The following is a 27,300-nucleotide window of genomic DNA, read 5'->3' on the forward strand; positions in this document are numbered from 1 at the left end:
GAGCAAAGTTATTTGTGTGTAATGGAAGCAGCTGGATCTTTAATCCAATTTACTTAATAAACCTGGCAAGTAAAATTTGTAGTGGAATGGGTAGTATTCCACCTTGAATAGTAATTGTAACTGAAGTCACCTAAAACACAGAAAACCATTAATACTATGAAGTTTGGAATATGGCACAAAGACTCACTTTAATCAACTTTAATTTCTCACCTGACTGCTCAGGCTGCACTCTGAAATACTTCAACATAAAAGCACCTCTTCAGCACGTGGCAGGACAGGCAATTCTGTACAGCAAGAGATGGTTTTTATGCTATCAGCCTCTATCACCACTTGAGATTCAATATTTGAGCTTTTCCCTTTCAAAGAAAGAGAAGGACATACACAGGACTGGACCAACACTGTAAAATACTTTCAACAATATTCAACTAAAAGGAGAAAAAGCTTTTTATATGTGCTCAGTTTCCACACAAAAAACTGGAATTCACTATAGAAAGAAAACAGGTGTTTTTTTTAAATCAATGCTCATTGAATCAATTTTGCTGAATAACAAAGAAAACTTTTGTATGATGCAAGATAAACAACTCTGAAGAAAATCATCTTCAGAAAGGATAAAAATATAGCCTTCTAAAAAGAAAAATAATGAAGTTTAATATTCTTTTTTTACCTGGAATTTGAAGCTCAGATCAAACATTTGGATTGCATAAATAATTCTGATACCACTCACAGTGGTAGCCAGTCCTGTTCCCCTCAGAGGTTACTGAGCTGCCTGTGGGTGTGAGTTATGCCACTGTTGATATAAACCCCAGGAGGAATCTTAGACTGGATCATTTAAGTCAATTAAGTGATGCATGTTTTAAGCACACCTGGAGAATTTTGCATGGACCTACCCAGCCACACACTTTTAATGAAATAACTTACCTTGACATCAGCATTTTCAGGAGCTCAGCGTGTCCACAGTCACATCCACAGAGCAGCCTATCAATAGTCCCACATACCACTGCAAGGTATTTATAACCATATCAAACCCCTGAGCTCCCCATACAGATTACTCTTACATACCACTCCTCCTGTAACAAATGCCAGCAGCATTCCTGCTGGATGTGCTCATCAGCAGCCTGTGCTCTTTGGCAGGACAAAGGATGACGGGTTTTGACGGTAGGTGGAAGAAGAAAGCAGATTTCAAACCCACCAAGCCCATCTTCATCACCACAGCAGCAACTCTTCTTCCCACCAGTCCTGTCAGAGTCTGTGTAAAGGGAGACACTTCTCAGGTAGGCAAGTTAAGATGTTCAGAGCTTTAAGGTGTCAAAACAGAAAAATAACCAAGTTAATGGAGATCAGAGCAAGGCTGCAAGATGATCCTCCCCAAAAGAGGCTTCCAAAAGCACAGCGGCATATTTTACGCTAGACTGACAGTGCAGGTAAAATCCCTTTCTCAAAGCAAAGGCAGCCATTGGGAACAAATGCAGATACACACAACAAATAAAGACAGACACATTCTGTATAAGTAACAACTTTATTGTAACTTGATGTGCTGAAACGCAAAAATATTTTCAGCAACAAGGTACAAAAAGTATTTCACCATTAACATCAGCTGATAAAAAAAGGCTGGATGGTTTGATACAACTGTTTACATATCTGAATTCTCTTTATCATTTCCACCCCAAAACAGGTCCAAGTCATTTCACTGGTTTAACTTCTAAAATAGGACTCATTGATCTTAAGCCTTCAAAAACCAGGTTACAAATACAGTGAAGTTCCTTGCAAAACACTTGAAATAGTGAATTCCCTTTACAAACATAGTCCATTTACTGTAAGCAGAAGCCAAGATATGAGACTAAGTGTCCTGGCTTAGCTAAGGAGCTGAGCTCTGCACTAAATATGCTATCGACACCAGACAAAGAGGACAGGTAACATTCCATTTGTCAATTACCAAAAAAAAAAAAAAAAAATCAATTAAGCTTAGGAATTTTAACCAACTGTAAAATTCGACAAAATTTGACAACATTTCAGGTAGCAGTACCTCACATTTGCAATTCACTGCCTTCTATGAAACACAGTTTCAAATACTGCACATGGCTTTTATTCTCCCAAGGGAGAAGCCTTGCCATGAGGATTTAAAAGGAATACAATCTCCATGTAGGTCTTCTACTGATCTCCTGTGCAAAGGTGAATTTTGTACTAAATACTCAGTGTTTAGAAAAACATCAGAACTAGAGTAACTTTGTATCCATGATTATCACGTTTTGACATACACTTATCTTGTAACAGCAATTACCACAATTTCACAAAAATATACCATTACTCAACTTGTATCTGTAATACTTATTCCACTTGTTTGTGTAGTTTGTACCTCGGTGAAATTGAATTTAGGAAGCAAGAATCAACATGCAACAGAGGTCAAATGCAACTTGTAACTTTTCCATCTCAATTGTGTACCAAAGAGCATTCTTCTTCACCTTTAAAAATATGTTTTACAAAGACCTTGCACCCTGTTAAATCTTCCCTTCATTGCCACAGTTTCCTAAAAAGGCACAATGTGTTCATACTTCTGCATGCAGTAAATGGACTAGGAAATAAGGATTATTTATTGAAGCAACTTCCACCCAAAGCATCTCCTTAGGAGAGGTTTGAATGGAGAAAAAAAAAATATATATATATATATAATACATAATAGCATTTTAACAGCAAATTGAGTCCTTATTTTTAGAAAGTCACCCTTGACAAAAAACACCACACAGTCACACACACACACACAGTCACACACACAGGACACATGCAGGGTTCTCCCCAGAAAAGCATGGAAGTGGTGGTTCACATCTATCTGAGAGAGTAGTGTTGGCAAGCCAAAACATGGCACCTTCATACGGCATATTCCTAACCTGGAGGGAAAACTAGGAAAAACCCCCAAGACTTCAGCCTGGAAAAACCTGACCATTGATTATCAGATTGTTCCTGATCTGCTGCACTTCCAAGTGAGGCTGTAAGGGCAAGTTCTTGAGGAGTGGGGAACGAAACCGAGCTACTGAATCCGAAGGGGAAGGTTGTAATGACCAATGTCCCGTTCCAGTGAGAACACTGCATGTGGGTAATTAAAAGAGGTGAATAATTAGTGCACTCACTTAAGAATACAGCAACTGCTTTACCTTTTTCTCAAGATCGGACAGAACTTGAAAACATAAATAAATAAAGTCCAATCTAAACAGATGGATCAGCAGAGGGCTCTTTCCTGTTAGGGTAACACATGGTTCACACTGCCTGGCTTGAGGAGGGGACACTCTCTGATGCAGATGATATCACAGCACAGTGTCTGACATTTTTTTGGTACAAAGTGTGCTATTAGGCTTTAAACAAAAATAATTTCTAGAAATCCTTAAGCTTTCCATCTGATTACTGTAAGTTGTTACTTTAGAACAGGCTGACCTGGGCAATCATTACAGCATTAAATATTCAAGTCACTTTGCACGTGAGAGCTGTGAGTTTTACAGTGATGAGGATGAGGAGCTGTAGTCCCAACACATTATACAGTGCAGCAAAAACATCATAATTTTGGAATAAACACCTTCACCTCCTGTTGTGGAGAATGCTTATGAGACTTTATCTTAGATAAGTATTTAAAAATTGATAAATCTCTCTAAATATATAATGTGATGCCTTGTGTATGATTAAAATTTCCGATTTTACACTTTAGCCATCATAAAGATTTAGTTAGAGGGTAAGAAAAAAATTCATATTTAGAGGTTTTAGTCTTCAAAATGGGACTGGGCATTTTTTTTTCCAATTTACCTTTATAAGTGGTTTACTAGATGCCAAAGTATAAAATTATATATTCTTTCCTCTAAAAATTTAATTCAGGGCAAGTCAGATGAATCTCAATGAAATGAGGATGGAGAAACAATCTGAAATTCTTCCTCTCTCCTCCCTGCATGACTTTTTTTAATAGGCAAACTCAAACCCTTATGCAAAGAGGTTTATAAGCTAGGTGAGATCTCCCATTCCCCACTGCAAAACCCAAGTCTTCCCCCCCCAAAAAAAAAGAAATACAGCATATTATCACTATTACAGTAAACTCAATGCAAGAACTCAGGGAACATTTAGAGTGTGCACTACTGCAGACTTTTCCTCCCAATTGTAAACAAAGCTATCAAACACTGAGGATGTTGATATTAAAGCTAAGGTTCATATAATAAAGAACTGGCCCATGACAAGCAGTTTACAAATGTTTCATCTTTTTCACATTATGCAGAATTTCAATACCATCCACAATGCTAGTACAATAACTGAAATGCAAGACTGAGCAAGTCTCTGCTTGCAGATACCATCTGACATTTCAGGGAAATACTCCTCGATGTGTGCACAGCCTCCCCAGGTGTTCGTGGATGCTGTGCACATACGTCAAGATGGGAAAAATCCCTTCAAAGTTTTCACCATTCACATGCCTTTTTCAAATAAGCAAAAATATTCTGTTACTTAAATATGAAAGCTTGCAATAGCCACCTTCAATTGAGTCTTAAAAAGACATGCCTTTCTTTTCTAACAAAACTAAATCCCATGTGGCTGTGGGCATCTTAAAATGTATCTAAAAAGTTAAGCCACAATTACCTGTACCTCATTAATTCATCAAAAGCAAAATATATATGTACCACACAACATACAAAAGTTACACATTAAAAGTGCATATTCAGAATCCATTTGGCCCATTTCCTCAATTTACATTTGGTCATTCTACGCATCCTTGACTTTTCTATGCAACCACACACTGGGATATATTTATTCCATATACAACACCACTATTCCTTTTCACATTGAACTCTTTTACCTCTCGTTCAGTTCTGCATTAAATGTAAACTAATGATGGACCGGAAAGAAACACAAGCAAGAGGTTTATTCTGTGTTTCTTTTCACCGCTGGGACAGCTTTGACACACACACAATAAGCATTACAAACTGTAATGAAAATACATTTTTGGGCCAAACCATTGCATATTTGCCCCCACAATGAAAAATAAATTATGTTCAAAGCAGTATATTGCCATAAATAGCCTGTAGGCATTTGCTGAAGGTAAACAGGCTCTCCCTATATTTAGCACTTGGCCTAGGGTACATGATGTGCCTCTGGTTCAAGTGCTTTTAATGAGAGGCCAGTCAAAACCTTCCAGTTAGCACAGGACCAAACTATAATCTTTTTTTTTTCTTCTTCTGAAAATAATGGAAGATCCCTTTCAAAAATTAATCTTCAGTTATCAACTTTACTGCATTATGGAGCTAGTGCAATCCTGCAGAGCCTAGTCAAAAAGACAAGGCACATTAAAAAATAATAATAAAAAAATCAAGATACATTAGACTATATGGACTAGAGAGTCATTGAAGATAATTTAAGGCCTTTCAGTGAATTAGAGTAATCAGTCTAATTTAAAGCTGAGGATTAAACCATAAATTATCCATCTGAAAAGCAAACAATAGGCTTTTTCAGCTCCTGTTCTGTGGACACGGATAACAAAAACTCTTGTTATGGTTTGTGAAAACACCTCTGGACAAGGAGGAGTGGAGTCAGTCCAATTTCTCTAGAGTTCATGGAAGATTTCAGGACTGTTTTAGCCGTTTGCGTGGAATGCCAAACTGTGGACACTGTGCAGACGCCAGAGCGCGAAAGGCCTCGGCTACTAAGTGAGGGTGGGAGTGGATCATGGACTTCCAGCCTGCTGTTTCCATTATGTCTGTTGCTTGGCTGAAAACAGAAGCATTAACAACAGTCACACAATTTTACAAACCAAATGCACAGTGGAGAAGAGCAGGCAAGGCAGAAGTGCTGCAGAAGGGCAGTCAAACATTGCGGAACACGCTGTGGGTGCTAGTGAGGATGCCAACAGAGAGAAGCAGCCGTTTGCAATTTGGGTATAGAAATATAATCAGACATGGGACAAAAGGTTCTGCTCTACTCAGTACCAGCCAGAGCTCAGCTAGAGAACTGTGTCAGAATAACCACCTTGAAATTGCTCAGGAAAAACAAAGAGGAAAACTGGAAGAAAATGAGGTCTAGTGCAGAGACAAAAAACAAGGGAAGACACGATAATCTCATTACATAAAAGGGCATGCTCAATTTGGGGAGAGAGAAGGATGACAAGTTGAATCAGCTGTAACTGCAGCAAAAAGGATGTAGTTCATCTCCTAGAAAGAGCCATGAAGGCAGATTAGCTGGCTGGCTCCAGACCCCTTCACCGGGAGCCTGCACGCTCAGTACCAGTGGAGCACACTGAGAATATTCACTCTTTTTTCAGTGCAGATGATGGGCCACATTCAACAAAATGGCTTTCAATGGCCACTTGATTTTTAACTAACACAAAAGCAACAACAGATTTCAGCAAGTATCACACTGACACCCAGGAGATTAAAAAATATGTATTTACTCAGTGTTATTTACTTTTTGGTGAAATAATATAGAAAAAAGGCAAAAAATTCACTTTGCACATGAAAAATAATACATTGGTTGGAATGCATGCCACACTGACACAGGATAAATTTGTAATTTGGAACTAATATCTTATGCATCAATCCCAAGTTCTTATTGCTCTGCATTTTCAAAAGCCTTTCATGAGCACCCCCATGCTGTTTCGGGAACATTATCAAGCATAAAGTTATCAGCTGACCTCTACACCACATGATCTCTAAAACACCTTTGGCAGATTTCTAATGCAAGCCTTTAATCTGCTACTGCAAGTCAGTGAAGGTAAGGGCCTTGAGAAACAATACCAAAGTTCAGACTCCCTGGTGCCCAGAGTCAGTAAATTAAGCCAGGCCATCTCATATTATTTCCCTGAATTACTGCAGATGTTTCAGCTGAAGCAAAGATGACCAGCATGTTAACTAGCAAACATTCATGACAGAAGTCAGCTCAGGAACTTCCAAATCACTTGAGAAGAAATACATCAAGTAGTTACATAGTTATCATCCTGACTTATCTCTATTACTGGTATTTTACTATTTACCTTTCACCCCCACTTCTTTTCCACATCATGATCAATCATTATGCCTGTGAAGCCTTTTTTATTTCAAGGAGAAACAATAATTTCAACGAAGTGGTACAATACAGCCTTTAAGTTCTCTGGAGACTCTCTGATGGTAAGAAATAAGTGCTTCACTGCCCTTAGACTGTTTGAACCTACTACCGGCTATCCTGAAGCTGGCTGTCTTCCACTCTGTGATTCACTGGAGCTGCTGCAATCAGTGCCAGAGCCTGAGCCACACAGTCTCAACCTATTTCCAGTGTAGGCAGGAGCCCTCAGAATCAGAGGGACCTGACTGACGAGTTGTGTGGCCTCCAAAGCACTTGTGCTGGCATGTGGGAAGGTGCACAAACACGTCCCCGAAGGCAAAGAGAGCAACTGCCCTCCTTTCTGTGGAAATACTGCAGGCTCAGACTGACCCAAGCAAGTCTCAAAACCACACTGGGGTTATCACTCCTCCAGGCACAAACCTGGGTACTCAAGAGAATGGTTTTCTCTATAAAGGCTGCTTCCATCTTCTCACAGCACTATGCCCCTAGGAGAGGGAATGAAAACCAGCTATTGTTAGGATCTCACACTGGAGGGCAGTTAACATTCCCTATCATTTAAAAGGGGAGTCACAATCATAACTGGGGTAGCATCTGCTGAATCCTACTTTACTTACAGTCAGTGACAGGCCTCAGCAGTGTGGAAATGAAGCAACAGTTCTTAAGATCTGCAGTCTACTTAGCAGTGTTTGTACAGAACATCGTGGGGCAGGGAAACTTACTTGCTATTCCAGTTTTTCCCATCTTTACACCCAAGTTGTCTAAGAACACTGCACCTGCAAGAGAGAATTGTGCTAATATTGAAAAAGTACACCAAGCATGAACATAAATATATTTAGAGACTCATAAGCATTACTTGCCTGTTAATAAAGTCTATTGCTTGTGCTTTTAGCTGTTCAGCGCTGTGCAAATCTGCGAGGATAAGAATGTCAGCAACATTTTCTACCGAGAGGTTACTACAGAGTGCTTCCTCACACATCACCTTCAGCCGTTCCAGTGCATACTGGAGAGAGAGAAAAACTGCACTAATCATTCCTCAAACTCGTTCCTTCTGTCCTCATCCCTACAGTTCCTAAGACAGTTCCAGCCAGGCTTGGTGCCTCCCAAGCTTAACATCAAATCACTTCCCCACAGGTACTGCAAAGCACACTGTGCTGCACTGAAGAGTCCCCAGGTGTAACACAAGCATTAGGCTTGACACAAACTAATTAAAGACCTTGCTGACAAAATTTTTATTAAAAGAACAAAAATAACTCATTTGCAAGTTTTTGTTTCACGTCTGCTTGGTAAGGGAGGAGGAGAAAGGAACCAAATCAGCACTGAGCAGGTTCACATCTCTAAGTGAGGGGAAAGAAATGATACAATGGAGTTTCATCAAACTACATTGTTTAAAACAAATTTTAGTCCCAACTCATCTCTGAATTTCTTGATTTCCCTCATACCTTTGATATAGCCTACAAGAAATCTGATGTAAAATAACTGCATTCCCACATTATGTTTTGCACAAATAAACTGTGCTTCTTTTTTGAAGGATGTCACAGTCTGAAGAGGTTTCATTTTTATTTTCTGATATTGCAGACAATCATATAACTCTACCTTATAATAGTCTCTACATTTATCAGTTACGCCCTAAATCAAGGCCAGCATTCAAAAAATAACCTTAATTGCTGAGCTGCTGTAAATCCCTTCATCTCAAAAAGCACAGCAGAAAAAGTATTTCAAAGAGCAACAATTTTAAGAGTAGACAAGATCCCAACACAGAAGAGATGAAAGATTAGAACTATTACATTTGTAGGGAAGACAAAAAGATGAAAGTTCTAAAGTAGCAGTACTTTAGGGAAGCACAGTTAATTCAAGAACTTGAATAAAACTTCTTAAAGAATACAAAAAACTAATATACTTTTTATTCAAAAACCAATTTTCCAAATCATATTAATGGTCTCCAATTTATAAAAAAATATGATACTAAATAAAGATCTGAAACACTTCTCTTTAAAAAAAAGATTTATCAGCCTGCTACTGCTAAAAAAAGTCTGTTCTTTACCATCTTCCTTCATTTCTGATGAGAACTGCTTCTCATGTTTTAAAAAAGCAAAATATATATCAAACAATCTGAAAATAAGATTTTTTTTTTTTTTTTTTTTTTTTAAGATCAACATTCCCCAAGCAAACACCAGGTATGGGAACTTTGGAGTCAATTACTTACTTTGTCTGCAGCTGCCAACAAATTGTCAGCCATTTTTTCAAGGTTTGGTGCTTTTCCTGTGTAAATGAATCTCATCATTTCTTTAAAAACTTCAGGGTCTACATCATTTATTTCTACACGATTCTGGTAAAGAAGAAGAATCAATAAAAGTCTTTGGAATTTAGCTACAATTTCCAAGTGAATATCAAGTATCATCTGCATGCACACTGCAAGTCTTCATTCACCATCCATACAAAATCCTTACTAATTTAAGGTAACATTCAACAATGTTAAGCCGAAAGCAATCAAAAAAGCTCTTAAAAGTTAGGTAGAAACCAGCTGGAAAAGCTTCAGCAATTCAAAGTAATTGCAATTTTTTTCCTAGAAATGCATAACTCTGGAGTCTATCACACAGCCTGTACATAAAGATCAAGACACACTTTCAGGAATATTTAAAAACGCTTCTGAGTTTCCAACCAAACAACAATGTATTTGGAATATCTGAGGTCAGAGCAGCAGACAGAACAAATTGAGCCATTCTTGGCTAGACTTAAACTGAGTCAACACAGCCCAGGTTTTGTTCTGAGAATCCAAAGAGCAAACAAAGCAGCACATTGAACAGCCACCACACAGCTGAAGATTGCCCTAACAGTGGCACTGCAGGCTTGACCTATCCTGTAACAGTATCCCCTATAAGCAACTAATGAAGTAGGAAATGATGTCAAAGATGTAGAAGCAAGAGCCAGAGTATAAAAATCCCAGGCACAGGGCATGTACATGGTCTGGTTTCCTATCAGTATGCAGGTGTAGGGCTGCACTGGAGATCCAGTGCTAACATGAAGGCAAGGGCCTGGCATGGCACATTATTCAAGCTGTGACATGCTTGGATTTCTTTCAGTCCAGGACCCTCAATAAAATGCTCCAATTCCAGCTGTGAAAGTTTCCAAACTGGAGAGGTTCAGTGAAGAGAAGTGACCCTCAGCTGTACCACAGCACCACATTCACCTGATGTACTTGTGCACACAAGTGGCATCTTGCAGCTTTCAAGACCAAATAATGATCACCTATCATAACCCTTCAGTGAGGTGATCAGTTCCCCCCCTTTTCATGGATTCTGCCTATAACCAACCCATCTTTGATAATGCTTCTTCAAGAAAGACACAAACAGCTCCTCGCTGTGGGAGACATCAAGTGCATAAAAGCAGAGGCAGCGCTCTGCTGATTAGGTAACTACCCATCCAAAACACTTACACAGGTCAAGTGCCTGCAGAAGCTGCGAATGAAAAGAAGTGTTCCACTGCTTCAGGGTTTAATTCCAGTCATAATTCACCCCTTGTTTCTTGGTTACCATAAAAAACACTTTAATACTCTACAGCAAAACCTTAGTCAAGTCAATCAGCTGAGGCAAAAAGGGGGCAGAGATTATCCGGTCAATTGCACCAGTAGCTAATGTTTAAAAACATTATCTAGGGCAGACACAAGCACCTGAAAAAATCCAAATCCTCCAGCACCTCTCCACTCTTTCTACACAAATTCCCTCAGAACTCATCAGGAGAGGTTCAGGAGTTGTCCCTCCTGCCCTCATCCTCCTCAATCTGAACTACCTCAAGTTTTCTGCAACGTTTTCCACTTCCACAAGGTACAAATATTTACAGGTAACATTTTCAGTAATGCTTACCTTTTTGCTTTCCTCCATTTCATGTTCAAACATTGCATTAAAAACTGGAGATCGTGCTGCAGCAAGAAAAGTGACTATTAAATATAATCAAATGTTAAACTTACAGCAATTGAAATTACAAAATAATAGCAATACAAAAGTAGAAAGTACCTGCAAGGACAGACTTATGAGCTTTGAATTCTTGTCCTCCTACATAAAAACTGCAATCTGTAAATCTTGTTGTTTCCCAGAGATTCCCTAAATCTTCTGCTAGTCGACATTCAGGTACCTTCAAAGTGTTTGTATTAGACTGTCCTGATATATTTACTGAGTCTTGGACCACGCTTACCTAACAGAAAATCACAGCAAGACAACTCCTTCATAACTGAATGCCAACAATAATTAAATCACAGTACCTATTGCTAGAATTCCAACAATTCCAAAGCAAAGCAAAAAACAGAGAAGCTTCTGGCATTAGGCCAGAACCATAAGCTAATGCTTTACAGTTTACTTTTAAGTAACATTTAAACAAACAGGGCTTCACTTAGAGACTCTAATACTGTGTACTTATCCAACCAAAACAAAAAGAAAGAGCACAATACCACATACCACCTGACAGAAATGCCAAAGTAAGTAAGGACAGATAGGGTTCTTAGAAAACCACTGGGAACAAAAAAAAGTTAATGCTATTTCAGAGTTAACAGTTCAACACTTCACACACATCCGAGCAAAATATACACAAAATAAATTTTTATACAGACCATCAGGATCACGTGGTCACGGAATAGTTTCATAAGAACAACCCACAGATTTTTTAATATTAGTCAGTACAATATCCCTATTGTACTGACAGTTACGTTTACGTATAACCTGCAGTGTGATAATGCAAACCAAGTGCAAGTAACAGCTCCTTCATTTTTTCATTTTACTTAGTCCAGGTGAGGCCTGAATCACAAGTAATTGTTTTCCAAACAAGATTAAAAGCTGTTACTTTCAAAATACAAGATGTAGTAGGTAACTTCAATAATGAAATGCATCCTCACAGGATGTAGCTTCTGTACAGAACCAGTTCAGAAAACTGAAATACGTGCTTTTGAAGTGAATATTCTGCCATTATTCCCCATGTTTAAGTCTTTCATATAGGAAGTAAACAGGACAGCAGCACTCCCTGCTGCTTTTTCAGTTGTATTCACATACTAAGTCCTTTTAATCAGTGTGCTGGGGAAACAGAAGAGCTAAGCAGGTTTTGCTTCTCTTGTCTGAGAGCACAACCTGAGAATAAAACCTTTGTAAAGAGCCATACTACAACATCTTGATCACTTCATCTCTCAAATACAGAAAATTAGGATTACATATTAAGAGAAAATGCTGATACTGCTAGGATCAGGGCTTTGGTTGATTTCCAAAGGCATCTGGAATAAATCTGGGATAAAGCAAAAACAGCCCAGCTAAGCTTCACAGAAAGTTTGAGCACTGCAAACCAAACTCCAGACCAGAAGAGGAGGAGGATGATCCAATTATGACAGCAGCTTGGGGATATGAACCACTGCCTAATTCCCTGTATCGTCTCATACCCCCTTGTGAATACAAGAAATTCCTTTACATTCTTCCACCTTAAAAAAAAAAAAAAAACAGAAGAAACCCAAAGCACAGCAAAATTTCCCTTTCACAGTAAGACTGTACATTTATAACAGCAAAAAATCTATAGAGCTATTTCCCAGTTTCCATACACAGTGATTTCAGGAGATATTCATACACACAAAAGAAGTTTTAGCTTAGCCAAGCTCATCTTCTGTTGCCAGAGGAGAGTTATGCTTTTCCAGAGCCTTGACTCAAAGTTCATGATCCCAGCTGTCCACACAGCATCATTTTGTTAGCTACAGACAGTGTCTAGGGAAAGTCACCTACACACTCTAAGTGCACTTAAACTGATTTCTGACCTTCCAAACTTCTGGTTTAGAATAGTTTCTAGTATTTATTGAGAGATGTGCAACACAAGCATTTATTACAAATCATCTTCTTAAGATATATAACCCAAGCAAGGTTTTAATTCAAGTCTCTCCCATCCAAGTGGCCTGGCATGTATTGTCTTTTAAAGATTAATCTTACTATTTATAATTAATTTAAATAAAGCTGAAATCCAACTAAGTTAATCCCATATAACTACCGAAAACTTGTCAACTCAAACAAGTTCTGTGTGATGGCAGTTAACAAGGATAATGTCCGTGATTTTCTTGATTTTGAATCTGTGGTAATCCAATAGTAAGGGTGATATAAGTGATTCCTGGGACTACTAAGCCAGGTAAGAGATCTGTGATAGCAGAGAATATGCTATTCCATTAGCAAATGGAACATCTGCAAGGCTTCAGTACTTTTGGATTATATGGGAAGGGAGAATTCAGTCAAACAGAGAAGAGTGTGTCTAAAACACTGAGGTTGTATTTAATCACTAGGTCACTTGTTGGTGGCAGCACCAGACTTCACAAAGTATTAAACTTATCAACCCTTCAGGTTCCAATCCAAGGACATATCCAGATGATCTTGAAAACCTCTGGCAACACAGAATGAGTATCTTTGCTGCCAAAGACAACCAAATAATCTTCCTGCAACCCAACAGGAAGAAGGGCCAACCAACACAGTCAGTGATCAGTTACCTTCACTGAATACCTGCTACATCTGACAAGTTTTATCAAGCCAAGTGCAATATAGGCTTAAGAAGTGGTAAGCCAATTTTCCAAACAGGAAACAAGTAGGAAGGCAAACATGGAAATTGGAATTTAACAGTTAAGTTGTGAAAGGACAAAAACTTCAGGCTTGTCTATAGAAACAGGTCCTTCAAACAACACCTGTCATTTCTAAGGACAGCTGAAGAGCTGGTATCACACATCCAAAGAAAGAAATTCTTAAAATATTTGGATTTCCAAGTTTTTCCTTCACCTTGAAACAAGCCAGAAGTTATTTTAACACACTTGCTGTGAACAACTAAATGTTTTACTTCATTCCACATTTATAATCACAGTAGGTCCAACATTTCACAAAAACCACTCACATTAAAACATCAAGACATTTTGTCAGTGATTAGCATCAGAATTTAAGTAACAGGGTTCTCTGTGGAAAATTCAGTATTTCTTCTACTTACATTTCTTAAACAAACTTAATCTCTAAAATTAGAGTGATCTATTCCAAAACCAAATGCTACTTTTAAGAGCTGCTCATTTACATCAAAGTGTTCATTAAGAGGACAACTTAAGAAGAGAAAATACTCAAAAGTATCTTTACAGAACCATAAAACACTTGTTATATCTGCTTTTATCACCCAAATAATTGTATTCAAAACTAATTTATCATGCAGCTAATTTAACTTGTCTAAGTGAAAATAAGATGCACTATATTTGCAATATCTAGTCTCAAGGGCCACATTTCAATTATTCTTCCTACCCAGCATAATGACATATAATTAAATTGTAATCTTGCCAAGACAATTTTACACATTTCCTGTAAATACACAGATCAAAGTAAACTTATTAGCAGTTAGAGCATCTATCATCCTCCTAAGTCACTAATCACTTTATGGCAGCCCAGATAACCAGCCAATGTATATTCAACATACAGTCCACTTACACTGCTACTTTCTCTACTTTCCATTTTTAACACTAAGCTTTTTACTTAAATTTAATATGAAAATTTAGGTTATGAACATAAATGATATTATAGAAGAACGGACCCACAATACACCGTGAAGTTAAATTCATACCACAGCGCTCAATATTAATTTTCAGTATCGAACACACCTTCTAGAAGATACTTGCATTTGCTCAGAAAACAAAATATAACAATTAGCCCAAAAATAAAGTGTTTAATTTACTGGAAAGACCTGTTCATTGGTTAAAGCCATCAATTAGGATATTACAGGAATATAGATTCTGACAATTAGTAGGGTTTTCTTTTATAATGTGAACCAGTATGTGAACATTTCCTTCTGCTTATCCAGTGAAAACCAATCCTCTAATTCCAAACACAACTTCTTTAAATAAAAGTGACCTCAGTAAAACAGCATTTCTGTAGACAGCACACACCAGCCACCTATGGCATAAATAATTCTACAGTCGATTCTGACGTAACTGTGACAAGTTCATGGAGAAGTCCAGCAGTTTACAAGTGATCAATTCAACATTCTACACCTCAGTGTACAAGCACCAAAACAGAAAAAAATGCAATGCAGACAAAGCAATGTATATTTTACCAAGCTTCTAGATTTCAGAAGACAATTTTAGAGCATGTTACTGCTTAAATAAACATAAATCCCTACTTATTCGAGCAGAAAACATTTTATTTAAAATTTTATTACTTAAAAATGAATACCCACCTCACAAAATAATGTAAGCTTGTCATCTGGTAGAAGACCATTAGCTTCATCTAGTAAAAAATCTCTTCGGATAAATTTCTTAAACCCCCAGTCCTTGCCTTGCACAAATCGATACGCTCTTTGGCTTTCTGATAAAAAATTGTATACAAATACAGCAAGTTAAAGGAAAATATTAACAAATAACACCTCATTCCACATCAAGGCTAAGTGTTAATAAAAAAATGAATCAATTTCACACATTTGGATCACATGTCACGTTTCTAGAAAACACAGAACGGATTAAAACCTTTTTAATATTGTAATAGTGTTATTTTATAAAACACTTGATAGAACTTAGTAGAGCACAATTTGCAATTCAAACCATATCATCTCCTTAGATCTCTCTGGCACCATCCAGCACAAGGGGTTTTTTCAGTGAGTGTTTAAGAAAGCCAATGTGTCAAAACAGGAATTGTTTGGAGGGAAGCACCATTACAATGAATTTGTCACCACAAACCCATCCTGACAACGCTCTGCAGTTGTCATAACAATGTGGTTTGACTTCTTTCTGAAATGGAAAATCTTGTTTCACAGGTTGAAATTAGTTTAAAACACAGTAAAAGCATTAAAATAGCAAAACAGAAATAAAAGATTTCAAGCAGTAAACTCTTTTTTTGTCATTAAAAGATATTACTTGTATTTACCTTTTAGCCCTAGTTACGAGAATTTTTTTTTAATCCATCAGATTTGCTGTGACCACACAACTTTTTTTTTTCCCAGTTCTAATGTTCACAGCCAAAAAAGAATTCCCACAGTCATCTCAGTGCAAACACATGTAAATTCAGTAAGATCGCACATTTTACATGGCTGGTTCACTGAAAAGTGGCCACTTGATCCTCAAATTAGCCAAAGGAAAGAGCACCATATACTTTAACTCAAATAGGAGAAAGAGGTTATTTGGAAATGGCTTTGAGAATCTAAGTAGAATAAAGCACATTCTGAATTATATTTAGAAAGATTGTTCAAAATTAAGACAGCAAAAAATGCTTCTGAAATAAGACCATAGGGGGAAGTGGGGAGGGATCTCATGACGAGTTCTTTAAGAAAGAACTTTCCTTTGATTCCAAGAAAGCTGGGCAAAAAACACGTCACCATCTCATTTGCTGTATGCAGAGATGCTTCAGCCTTCCAAAAAGCAATTTAAAAGTTTAAGTCAGAAGTTTGTAATAAAAGCAACATGTTTTTCATGACAGAATCTGTTAAAATATCATTCCTTCTACAACCTCCAAAATGAAGCCATCAGCAAAGCCAGACTTCCCTGTACTATTGACCTTGGCAGCATCACTGGAACACACTTGACCACGTATCACAGAAAACACACACGTGTCACACACTGCCCTCACCACCAAGAGCTGGAAAAATTACATTCACAACAGCTCTTCACTAGGATTGCATCAAGCAAAATATCCTATCGAGATTTTCACTGTATTTTCAGAATACACTGAAGAACCACCTGGGAGCTGACACTGCAGGAGGTGTGAGGTCTCTACCACTGCCACTTCATCACACTCCCAGTTCAACAACCCCCCTGCTCACACAGAGCACAGAAGCAGAGGAAAATGCACTTACTGAAGTGCAGTGTGGGCTTTGAGGGTGACACAACAAACACACAACACTGTTCACATCTGAAAATCTGTATACCAAAGAAGAAAATCATATTTTAAAAAAATATTGTCTAGGCTTTTTTTGGCATCTGGATTAGTGTTTTCACATTTTCACCAACTTTTAACCTCATTAAACTGAGTGAAAAAGATTCAGAAAATCACGTTCCAAAAGGATTCAAAAATTTCTTTTTTAGATTCAGCCCAGTTCTTTACTCTGCAGACTTAGATTTCACTCTTAGCAGCAACAACCAGTGTTAACCCCCAAAATTAAGAGCAAAAATAGAGCAGCATAAAAGTGCAAATGTATTTTTCTTCTAATAAAGTAAAAATGTTAGCTTGCTCTCTGTTTCATACACAGCTTCACCCCTTGAAGCAGCAGCCTATGCATGAATTACCAATTTACAAGGGACATTGGAAGTGGGGCATCATTTTCCTATCTCAGTAAATACACAGCATCTACAGCAGCAGATGGCAAATGGCTGGAGAGTCCAAGAAATAAGACTTCTGTTGGTAATTTCCCAAAGTGAAAAGATATTTATAACTCCTGTGGTGCCAAACACAGCACAGATACTATTGCAGAAGCTGAAGACACACCCACTCATAGGATTTTTAGCACTGCAGGGGATGATGAACCAACAGAGAGCTGATGGGCCAGGATTTGGGTGTTTGCTGCAGCCCTACTGTCAGGAACAATCAGGTCACTGGAGATGGGGGTCCTGGGTACAACAAATCAACAAGAACCCACAATGAACCCCATAAGGCAAAAAAGGACAAGCAGGACACAGCTAAAGACTAAAACAGGCTGCCCAGATAAGCTGTGGAGTCTCCATCCTTGGAGCTCTCAAAGCACCACAGGTCCAAGCAAACTGCTCAGGCTGACCCTGCTTTCAGCAGGGGTTTGGGGCCAGCCACCCTCCAGAGCTCCTGTGCAAACTCAACAATTCTGCACTTCTGTCATTATCTCCAAATAGTTTTTGATGCAGTTTCACATTTTATTACAAACACCAATCCACTCCTGGACTGTGTCAAGTCCAAATGTATACATTCTCCAAATGATTCTCCAAATGTACACAAGTGTAGCTTTGCTCCAGAAGCAGGAAGCTTGCAGGGACTGAAGGAAACACCTCCATCAGTGTAAGAGGATTAATAGAGTGAAACATGCATGTGAAACATATATATTTACCTTCCTTCCAAAGAGTCCAATAATTTAATTTTAACATTTGAACTCAGTTCTATGGATTTAATTTAGAGGTTACAAGTGGGCCTAGTTACATAAGGAGAAATAGCATGAACTTTGGCTATAAACACTGCAGAACTATAGACTTTTCGTAAGAAATGCAGAACTTGCAACAAAACAGGGCCTGAAACATCTCTTAAGTCCTGGAGTAGAAGGGAAGAAAAGAAGAGATATTCTTCACAGACAGGAGTTGAAGCAGCACAAATTCAGTGCAGATCAGCATCAAATTATTCATTTTCACAAGAATCCCAGCTTTCCCAAAAAGCATTTCCAATGAAGGTTGTGCTCACAAGTTTGAAACTAAGAGCTTTCCATACATTTTTCATATCAACACAACAATTAAATCAAATCACCAGTTATTTCAAAGTCTTCTAATTCCTTGGGTACACGGCTCATGTTTTTAAACTGATTACAGTGCAAATCAGCTGAAATAGACCAAAATATTGTAAAGGATGTCTAAAAAAAACAGCCACGTATGCTTATCCTAATGAACTATAGAAATCAAACACTTCCACTGGAGCTACGAACAAGCAAATACACCTCTACTAACAGGAAGCAAGAATAATCTGCTGGAAAAACTAAGTGACAAGGACCTGGAATAACAGCAGTTGGCAACGTGCTGTAATTTATACTGCTCAGGATAGAATTAACACAGCTCAGTGATCAGAAACATGTGAAACATGAACAGGATTTTATAATTAAGTTTCTAAAAGGAAATTAAAAAAGGTATTTTTAAATTTTATCTCAGTATTAAATTCTGCTCTCAACTAAAAAAAAATTACATTGCTGATGTTCTTCAGGATGCTCTTACAAAACCACATTAATATCCCCTTACCCATTGCTTTCGTTTCTTCTCTTTTAGCATTCAGCAGGGAAAATTTGAATTTTGCTCTGACTTCACTTTTTGGACAACTGACTAAAAGCAAATACAATGACAAATAGTCTTTGCTTTCATCATCTAATCCCTTTGGATTCACTCTCAGGCACCTGAAAAAAAAAAGAAGAAATAGTAATTTTTAAATGGTACCCAGAATAAATTCAGAAATACTTTTACAAGAGACAGTAATAAATGCTACTGAAATAAAGATTTCCCTTGTGATTGCCGACACTTTGAAATTAGAACCAATCCATACCTACAGTAAAACTCCAAGAAGTGTCCAAGTTTTAATATTTATTTGTAATTTAACTTCACATTTTTTGTGAGTAAAAAAAAAACCCAGAAAAAAACCAAAGCACTTGCTCAAATAAAGACCTTACCACTTCATTTTGTCATTTGGCCCTGATGAAAATGTAGAACTCTTTAAAACTTCACCCATTTCTTCACGGCAAAAACTGAAGTTATTAATGGTCCACATGTACGAAAATTTTACTACTTTAACCTGAACAAAAGATCAGAAAATGTTAAGAAAATTTAACTTGCATACCAAGCATTAACTATGAGAACTACTTAGGCTGTCAGCTATAATTTTTCAATATGTCAATAACTTTAATTTGGTTTTTCTTAACAATTATTATGACAATAAAAGAAAATAAAGCCATTGGAATTTATGTAGATTACCTGTGTGTAACACCAGCTTTCAGCCACAGGTCCACTGGACATCTCCCCAGGAGGAGGTGGGGTGGGAACCCTTGACATTGCCACTTATTGCAGGTTTATAGTATCAAGAGAGCAATCCAAACTTCAGCAATTCTCCTAAAAAAAGTAATTCATACATTTTGTTCATCCTTTTTGAGGTGTGGGAAACACAAAAACTCCTATTACTGTGTTTACTAAATGATGCATCTGAAAATTAAACCTGAAAAGAGGACAATGGCTCTGCTGGGTGTCACACATTAATAACCACTGGAGCTCAAAACCTGCAGGCTGAGCCCTCACACAATAATTTATAAAAATAAGCACCTCTGCATCACACACCACCACTAATGACATTATTGACACCCCCTTTGCAAATTACCACTTTGCCCACTCCAGAAGTGTTATAACTTTCTTCAGGCTCTTCTCCTTTGATTTGCAGAATACCCAGAGCACTCAGTTATTAGTACAGTGCCTTAGTTTTCCACCCAGACATAATTCAGAAGAACACTCAGCCACCTGGGAGTAGAATAGGTTCACACAGCCCTGAGATTTCTGAATGGAGGGTAAGAAATTAAACCTGCACTTCAAGTAGTATTTTCTTTCACAGGTGCCTTCTATCTTTAACACCAACAGACACAGCTGAAGAACTATAATCAACCATGTGCTCGTTCCCTCTCAAAGGACAAAGCTGGAAAACAGCTTCAGTCAACTACCCAGCCCTGCAGAACTTTCCAACAACAAATAAAGTGATTTGGTTATGGACTACCACCACCTAACAGAGCACTACAACTCCTTCTGCCCATCAGGAACTGAGTCACTTGCCCAGATCCCTCACAGCTGGCTACAGAGCAGTCACTGGGCCTGGCTCATGAAAGAAGGTGGGCCCATGAGAGGGCAGCTCTGGCTTCCTGGCTGGCTCTCCTTCAAGGGAGGGTTTGCTCTCAGCTGTAGACAGCTTCCTGTCACAAGCACAGCCTCTCACTTAAGCTGCTCCATTAAACTGCTAAGAAGTGAAATGAACCCTAATCAAACCAGAAGAAAGTCAATTATTTCTGCCACAAAACATTTTCTCTTAGTACAGAAAGTTTCTTTAAACACACCCTGCTATCACTTAAAAGCAACCATCTTTCTGCAACATTTGACTGCTTCACTGTATAGCTCTTTTTTGCTGTGACAGAACAGCATTCATTGTCTTCCTCAAAAGATGTGATTGCACATCACTAATCATGATGGAACTCTCCAGGGACAGAGCAACACTTAGAAACAAGGTTTTATGCAAACATTGGTAAAAAGACACTGCGAGAGCACATACAATTCAGTCATGATGTGAACAAGTTTATTATTCCTACAGGAAGAATTCTGTTGTGTGAATTGCTATGATCCTCACTGGATGTTTTCCCACCTGCCTTTTCTGGTACTGCTTCTCACTCACAGTATGAAGTAGCCTTTCCACATCAAAGCCTGCTGACAGGGGATTGCTCTGAATCACGTAAGTATAAGACCTTGAAAAGAAAGCTAATTCTCAGTTTTCACCAGATGAGGAAGCAGATGCTTTATAATCATATCCCTTAACGAATCTCTACCAACAGATCTGCTATGACAGGGTGAAAACAAAATATTGAATAGGTCTCCTGCAAGATATGGATCCCTGAGACATTGAAAACTAATCATAAATACAATTCAGCTGTCTTTAATAAATGAGTTTTCCCCAAATAAGGCTTGTATTTGTGGCAGCATTCAGTACTTCATTAGTACTTTCCATAAATGAAAAACAAACAGCATCCCTAAATTTAAGATAACTGAGCTTGTTTGCCTCATATTTTTTTAAGCAGGAAACACATATATTGTGCATGTTGTGTTTACAGAGCTTTTGATAACATGTTTACAATTGGTTTTGATTCTCTGTACAGAACCACCCAGAGTACAATTCCTGGGAAGGATACCTATCCACTTCTGCTTTTGTAAAGCAAATATTAGCACTTATATTACCCTTATTTCTGGAAGCACATCCTACTCAGTGGTAACAACTGAAGCTGTTCCCCAAATGCAACAGATTTGACATAAAACCATATCCTGAAAGGGTTAGAACAGCTTACCTCAGCCTTACTGAACCCGCTTGCTGCTCCTCAATTCTCCAAAGCTAAAAGCAGGAAGAAATACAGCCCATTCCTTATTCTGTCATTTGCATGAGATGCACAGGACTGTCTCGTCTCTCATCTGTACCTCAATTCTTCAGTCCATTAGACCAGTCAGCTTCCAGTAACCATGAAGGAACAGCAGATCTGAGCCAAATTTGCTCTGAAGTGGTTTCTAAATTGGAAAAGCCTGAAAATAACTGCTGTACACAATCTCTTTTAAGAAAGTGTTTGGTGACCTTGGGCCAGCTACCACTAGTTATCTGCCCACTCCTGTCTCACAGCTAAATCATCTTGATTCACTGAGAATTTAATTCCAAGCAAAGGTAGTTATTTGCAATTATTTTCAGGTCCATCTGTTGCCTTGTCTCTGTACCTGATCTACCCAGGGCATCTGTACTTCAGAGGCTGCTTCCACCTGCTGCAGGGCCTTTATTTAAGGAAGACCTGATTTTACCTAAGTACACTTCCCAGGTCCTTTTGAATAGCCTCAGCTTTTTGTAAAGCTTCCCCTTTACAGTACTAGAACCAGACAACTGATTTTCATGACCTTCTGGTACATCTCTTAGGATCAGATTTCCACCTCACTTTTTTTGCAAGGATTTACTATGCCAATCACATTTTTAGACTGAGAAAACTGGCAGAAAGCAGTAACTTTAAATCCTTGATGCTGGGAGTCTGTGTTGAGGAGCTGTCTGTATTTTTTAGTACGCCTGGGCACACAACTTAAAAAAAACAAGGGACCAACCAAGACAAACTGAATAATGGAGAAGGAATAAACAGAGCATCTGATGCTCTGTTAACGTGTACCAAAACACAGGGAGAAGGATGGAAATGGTTTAGCAGTACTGCAGATCTGCCCCTCACTTTACTTAATCAGTTAATTGGGATTTGGGTGAGGTCATAGGGACATTTATCAGAACTTCAAGGTGAGAAAGAACGCAAGGTTTAAAGATGCTGTCCTGAAGTGCAGAGATGTTTTGAGAAGGACTTTTGCAGTCCTCAGACTGACAGTCAGACCATGCTGAGTGGCCACCAATGGTCACCAGGGCAAAGGAGACCCTGAAGGTGAAAACAGAGATGCAAATACACACTCACCCTTTGTTCTACTGTGCTCTGCATGGGGAGGAGACTAAATACTACTTTGAAGACATTGTTTATGAATCATTGATTAGCCACTGTCATCAGCCCTGACAAAATGGTTCTTCCAAGTACCAACCCCTCATCACAGCCTATTAGACCAAATGGTTGGGAACAGAGAGAGCTGCAGTTCACAAAACCAGTTGGAGAATGACTGGGAGGAATTAAATCAGTGAAGGGCAGGAAGACAGGTCTGCTATCTGCAGGATGAAACAACTTAGAGGGACAATTTTCATGCTAGAACCTGCATTTATTACTCTGCAGGCTATCATGAACAAAGCAGCAGAAATGATGGAACATTATCAGACAACAGCTCCAAGAGTTTTCAGGCAGTGCTGTGCCTGTCTGGACAGGGCTCAACAAACCAGTCCGTGTGGCCATTCTGCCAGGCTGAAATGTCTGACCATCAGGGAAAACATGCACTGGGAACAGGAAAATGAGCTTTAATGGATGGGGTAAATGAAGTTTCTGGCTTTCAAAAGGAAAATAAGATGTATTCTTAAAAGGTGTCAAGTTCCTTTGTTTGGGTTTTTTCTAATGAAGTGATATATTCATACTGAATGTTGTACAGAAGTCAGCAATGATTTAATTCAGGGTTTGTGTTCACTGTCCTACTTTAAAAAAAAAAAAAAAAAAGGAGAAAAGGTCAAAGGTTCTTTGCTTGTGCTTCCAGACCCCAAACACGATGAGCTTATCACTTCTTCTACTGGTCTGTTAAGGAAGGTACTGGCTTCACCTGATAATCGTTCTGCAAATAAACCAGATTCTGTTAACTCGGGATCTTTGAGGAGCTGATCCTCCTACAGTGAGCAGTAGGCAGAAATAAGATAAAAAAGGGGGATTTCTCAAAGCACATTTTATTTAGGAATTAGCTGAAGAGCTCTCCTAGTCAAACAAATACTTGTGCTAAATTTAAAGCCATCTCAAATTGATTATTGTTAATTAATTACCTGCACACAGAGTGTAAAGAAAGCACAGGCTACCTTCCAAAAAATGTACTTACAAAGATTTTCATCACAAGCTGGATCAGCTCTCTACTTTCCTAACTTTTAAAATGAGACCTTAAGATTCAAAGTGACTTCCTACATCAATAACATGACTTTCAAAAACATTATGTTGTTTCCTTCTCTAAAATTGAGTATTTATCAACATTCTAAACGAAGTTACTTTTCAACCTCTCAGAGCTAGACAAGAGCACATTCCCAGTCTCTTACATCTTGTGCTGGAATTATCTCAACTTTTTCACTGAAAAAAGCGACTAGCTCATTAAGAAAGCACCACATACATAGGAAGACACAAAGAAGAATTTTCTACACCCCCAATAATAAGCCCACAAAACACTTCATAAACCTGTTTCAAGAACAGCCCTGTTAAGAGGATGTTGGGCCAGCTCTCTCACTAGGAGCAGCTCAGTGCAACAAGCAGATCCCAGGAGTTGTGTCAGGGCAGTCACAGTGGAGCAGGTGCACACGAGGTGTTGCACATTAACCACTGACCATAGCAATGGTTTATCTCGGTATTTCAGTGAGGGATTGCAGCCAGCAAATTGCTGGTAGCAATGGCTAAACAAACTGTCTTCTGCAGAGTACCCAACACACCCCAAAAGTCAAATCCAGCCTGCCAGAACCCAACCCACAGATAGTTCTCCAAGCAAATCAGTGACCCTGTCCTGCTCCCTCAAGAGCGAGAAGAAAAGCACATTGTGAACTGGGTGATCAGTTCCTGCTGAGCCTCTTCCTTCCAGCATCCCTTCTTCCCAGGGCTCAAGCCTCCAGGATCAAAGTGGTTCCCTCCTGGGTCACACCAACAAATTAAACATGCATGTACTGCATATTCCATTTGGATGGTGACAGTCTTTTCCTGAGCAGGGCAGAACATTGCACAAAACACAAAGCTGTTATGAATTAACTTTTTGTCCCTTCTCTGGAAATACTGATATTTTATCACTGGCTGAAATAAAGATCACCTTCTGAAGCTGAACTGACAAATAATACCCCATTCCTCCAAGTTTTTATTCCTAGTAAATACATAATTCAGAAACCAAATACAGTTTTGAAATTTTCAGGGCTTGGTTTTTGGGGAAAAAAAAAAATCTGAAGTCAGTCTTTCATTCAGTAAAATCAGCTCCCAAAAACCCACTCAAAATAAACGGTTACAGAGATACTAGTCTAGTTACAGAGATACTTATTTCCTCTCATTAAATGATCACCAGAAAATAAAGTATCACATAGTATTATATAATTAACATGTAAGTGTTACATGTAAAACTATCTATAAGTATTTGTTCAGGGAATCAGTTTTGTTTTTCAAATTACAGAGAAGGCAAATTCTTGGGAAAAACACCATCATCACTTCTTGGCTGAGAAAGAGTACATTTATGAATATAAAAATGAAGGAAACAAACAAAGCCAATCAAAATAGTTATGTCTGAAGTGGACATTCCAAGGCCCAAGACAAAGTTACCCCTGCAGTCTACCATGTGAAGCAATATTCCAGCTGGATGACACAGTTCAAGGTAGCATCAGCTTATGAAGGCCAAACTATTTAAGAGTGAAAAAAGCCATGTCCCTTTCTCATTGATCACAGAAGGATTTGTGTAACAGCCACCCACTACCTGGCTCACACTTATTCAGTGGCATGAAACGCCTGTGGCTTGAAATTTATTTTTTTTCTGTTTAAAAGTTTGTCTTATAAGCCAATTATGCTTACATAAATTCCTAAGATTTTTACTAGTAGTAGAAAAAAAAAAGAACTTTGCAAAAAATAGGATTGTTTTTTTAATTAGGAGGATTTGTATCCCTTCACAATTGATCTTTTTGAAAGAACTGCTGTTGTATTTCCTAAACAGCTAACTATTAAACTAAGTTTCCTGCTGGATGATCCACAACACAGTAACAGATGTCTGAAAGGTCTATTAAGCTCAGGCAGTTTTGCAATTTGTTCAGTTATTATCTTCTCTGAAAACAGACTCAAGATATACCTAAGAAAATTTAAATACTGTGTTTAGCATTTATTGATTTTAATCGCCATCTATCACTGCATCATTTGAGTGAACAGAATTACTCATCCTTACACAATTACAATCACATATATCCATCCTTAAGTTAGAAAACCTATAGGTTAAGGATGTACTACACTTCACATTATCTGTAGTACTTCTAACATGAAAAATTTGTCCTTTTTGGGGCAAAAGATGGGAACAGCAGTTGGACTACACACAGGAGAACCCTAAGACACTTACTGAAGAGGCAGCCCATAACAGTCACAAAGGTTTGAGGCTTTTTTAGAACATGATATTAAAAAATGCTTATTTAAGTACATGTTTGCTCTGGAACCACGCAATAGCAACCAAGTTTACACAAACCCAAGCTCTGGGGCTTAAATCAGAAGCTCTGGCTGCTTCTGTGCGCTTCATGCTTAACATCTCACCCCTGCCATCCCACAGCTCTGCTGGAAGCCTGTGCTCTGCCAGGAGACACAACCAGCAGCCACACCACGAGCCAGTTCATGACTCTCTCCACACTGTTCCAGTGAGAAAAAAATACTACCCTGGACTGGACTGTGACAGCTGAGAAACTCCACATACACCCTGTCACCCCTGCCCGGGGACAGTAAACTCCAGCAAAGAGAGGGCAGGCAGCTGGGGTCACAGACATCTCAAAATAGCTGCAACTAAGACTCCGGAATCTAAAAGCACATCCCCGTGGTGGTTCCAGCAGAAAAGCCCCAGCAAGGCAAAACCCAGCACATGGGAAATGCCCAACTTTTCAGGAGGGTGGTGGTGTAGCTGTGACTGAAAACACTGAAGTCAGCAGCTCAAAATTAGCAAGATAGCACCTATTAGTTGTACAAACTGAAAAGTTGAGTACACACCATTTTCAGGCTTTTCTCTAAATTTTCTTTCCTACCCTAAGCCTTTGAAAAATAAAGTTGAATTTTACCTCAGCTGAGAGAAAGCCCAAGTGCTCAGCAGAGCTGGAGCTATAGCTGTCTAGTTTACATCAGCCAAGCCTACTGATAAAAATCCCCCAGCATTAGCCTTGCATTATTGTTCTGTAATACAGGAAACCCACTGTGCTCTGTATTAGATATCCCAGACCATTCCCTACAGCAGTCATCCATACATTTCCCTGGAGAAGAAATGCAAGATTATTTCTTACAGCATTTTTCATTTTCATTGCCCAGTCTAGTTTTACTGGACCCAAAATAGGGGTATTTCCACCACGATTCCTCTTGGGAAACTATTCTATTCAAATAATCTATTGCTGTTGGGGTTTGTTTCCTGGTATACAGCCACACTGATCTTTTCCC

The 27,300-nt window shown here is 38.5% G+C and overlaps 1 protein-coding gene across 1 annotated transcript in view; it reads right to left on the bottom strand.

Moving 5' to 3' along the window:
* Positions 1–1,502: 1,502 nt before the first annotated feature.
* SPOPL (speckle type BTB/POZ protein like) overlaps positions 1,503–27,300 on the bottom strand; it is a 33,391-nt gene continuing 7,593 nt past the window's right edge. Inside the window, exons 2-11 of the mRNA XM_042040688.1 lie at positions 19,697–19,831; positions 19,396–19,517; positions 18,974–19,125; positions 15,259–15,386; positions 11,064–11,241; positions 10,914–10,969; positions 9,257–9,379; positions 7,911–8,053; positions 7,773–7,826; positions 1,503–5,727 (exon numbers count right to left, since the gene is read on the bottom strand). Of these exons, the coding sequence (XP_041896622.1) occupies positions 5,583–5,727; positions 7,773–7,826; positions 7,911–8,053; positions 9,257–9,379; positions 10,914–10,969; positions 11,064–11,241; positions 15,259–15,386; positions 18,974–19,125; positions 19,396–19,517; positions 19,697–19,774 (1,179 nt within the window). The 5' untranslated portion in view covers positions 19,775–19,831 and the 3' untranslated portion in view covers positions 1,503–5,582. The remainder of the gene's footprint in view (positions 5,728–7,772; positions 7,827–7,910; positions 8,054–9,256; positions 9,380–10,913; positions 10,970–11,063; positions 11,242–15,258; positions 15,387–18,973; positions 19,126–19,395; positions 19,518–19,696; positions 19,832–27,300) is intronic.

Source organism: Corvus kubaryi, unplaced genomic scaffold, assembly GCF_017639235.1.
Source record: "Corvus kubaryi isolate FWS band 111438036 unplaced genomic scaffold, C.kubaryi_AGA036_p1.0 37396, whole genome shotgun sequence".
Taxonomy (NCBI): domain Eukaryota; kingdom Metazoa; phylum Chordata; class Aves; order Passeriformes; family Corvidae; genus Corvus; species Corvus kubaryi.